This window comes from Leucopleurus acutus (assembly GCF_964270905.1).
Source record: "Leucopleurus acutus genome assembly, chromosome: 1".
In the NCBI taxonomy this organism is placed as follows: domain Eukaryota; kingdom Metazoa; phylum Chordata; class Mammalia; order Artiodactyla; family Delphinidae; genus Leucopleurus; species Leucopleurus acutus.
In genome coordinates this window covers 191627660-191629808 of record NC_139142.1, presented here as the reverse complement: position 1 = coordinate 191629808, position 2149 = coordinate 191627660, and the positions used below count along the sequence as shown (strand labels likewise).

The window sequence follows — 2149 nt, the reverse complement described above, 5'->3', positions numbered from 1 at the left end:
CTTTCTCAGGAACACCGTGTATCTGGAGCCTTTGTTCGTGCTGTTTCCAGAACTGATTCTCTTTTCCTCTCCACCTATCCAGACTGTATTCAGCTTCCATTCCTGGGTCCACATCAAGCTTTTCTATGAAAAGTTCACTGAGTCTTCCTCCTTCTGTTTTTTCCCTTTCTTTCTTAGCATTTTGTCTTCTTCACATTTCCTACATCATTTGGAGTTTTCACTGTACAAAACAGCAGTTTGTTGTAGACTGTTTTACAGAAATGTGTATCATTTTACATGCATTAGTTTTGTCTTCTTCATCAATGTGTAAGTTTCCAGAAGACCAGACGTCTCCTCTGTATTCTGTGCCAAACTTAATGCTAAAAGTACAGCTAAATATTTATTGTGGGCTTGGGTCTGCCGTTCTCATTTGGCTACCTTTGCTTCTAAGATCCTGATTGTTAAATTCTCCCATAGTTCAAGCGGGATCAATTTATTTCGCAACTGTAATTTGTTTTGTCACATCTAGATTCAATGAGCTGAAGGCAATGAGTTGCCTTAAATTTCCAGGCCAGATGTGATATTTCATATCTAATAGTGTTCTTACGTAACACCTAATACATGCTATTCGGGACGTGCAGTTTTTTACTTTCTTTTTTATTAGTGTGATAAATATTAAGTGTCTCTGCTTATAGGCCAGGCATGTTTTGTTGTGAAAGAAAAGGGTGTATGTGGTCAGAAGCAAAGGAGTCACAACTAGAAACGAGCTCCACTATTGTCTTTATTTCTTTCAACCCTTATGCTTCAAAGCTCCTTTGCAGTGAATTCTGGGACTGGGTTTCTCATGTCGGGCCGTTTCCTGGGTTAAACTCCTATCCCACTTTCCCCTCAGGGCCTCCTCTTCAGCTGTGACTAAACGTTCAGTATTTCATCTCCTAGATACTCATTGATGTGATCCTAAGCCAATCACTCCATTCAGTTGAACATTCTCTGAGCTCAATTCTCTCATATGAAAAAGGAATGTTATTGCACACCGTTGAATTAATAATGTAAATGAGGGACTTCCCTGGTGGTCCAGTGGTAAAGAATCTGCCTTCCAAGGCAGGAGACGCAGGTTCGATCCCTGGTTGGGGAACTAAGGTCCCAGAGGCTGCAGGGCAACTAAGCCCGGGTGACACAACCACTGAGCTCGGGCACCTCAACTTAGAGAGCCCACGGTGCCACAAACTACAGAACCCACGCACTCTGGAACACACGCGCCACAACTAGAGAGAAGCTGGTGCGCTGCAGCGAAAGATCCTGCGTGCCTCAACGAAGATCTGGCAAGCCGCAGCTAAGAACCAACGCAGCCAAAAATAAATTAAATAAATAAATAAGTAAATAATAAATCTTCCAAAAAAAAAAAAGTAATGTAAATGAGAGCTTTCTTGTTCCCCAGCCATCTTGGCAGCTCCTCGAAAAAGTCACTGGAGTTGCTCAACTCTAGGCTCCAACTCGTTATGAAAAGTGGAAAGTATGCACTGGGGTACAAGCAGACTCTGAAAATGATCAGACAAGGCAAAGTGAAACCGGTCAGCCTTGCCAACGACTGCCCAGCCTTGAGGAAATCTAAAATAGAGTATTATGCCATGTTGGCCAACACTGGTGTCCATCACCACACTAGCAATAATATTGAACTGGGCACAGCGTGTGGAAAATACCACGGAGTATGCACACTGGCTCTCATTGATCCAGGTGATTCTGTTATCATTAGAAGCATGCCAGAACAGACGGGTGAAAAGGAAATCATGCACAATTTTTCTTTAATAAAACTGGCCAAAGCTTGTTTTTTTTAAAAAAAAAAAAAAGAATAATAATAATAAGGTAAATGAGAGAAGCATTTTCTGGACCTTCAGGACCTGTGCAAACATCAGATGTTACCATCATCACCATCATCATCTTCATCATTGTTATTATCTCCATCACTACCTTGTTTGCAAAGTTACTTAAGAAGGGTGATGGGATGGAAGGAATCCTGGTAGATATTACTACCGCTCCCCAACATCAGCTCCCCTCTACCTCCTGAGCACTTGGAAGAAAAGACTTTTCAGTTGCCTTTGCAATTGGTGGAGCCCCGTGACGCTCTCTGATCAATGGAGTGTGTGGAAGGCGCCAAAGTATTTAATAACTG

At 42.2% G+C, this 2149-nt stretch overlaps 1 protein-coding gene across 1 annotated transcript; it reads left to right on the top strand.

Annotated features, from left to right (window-relative positions):
• Positions 1-1113: 1113 nt before the first annotated feature.
• Positions 1114-1814, top strand: LOC309960582 (large ribosomal subunit protein eL30-like; the record flags this gene model as incomplete). The annotated part of the gene is made up of 1 exon (XM_082837475.1): positions 1114-1814. The coding sequence occupies exon 1, from the start codon at positions 1395-1397 to the stop codon at positions 1812-1814; it is 420 nt and encodes a 139-aa protein (XP_082693601.1). The 5' UTR covers positions 1114-1394.
• Between the last annotated feature and the right edge of the window lie 335 nt (positions 1815-2149).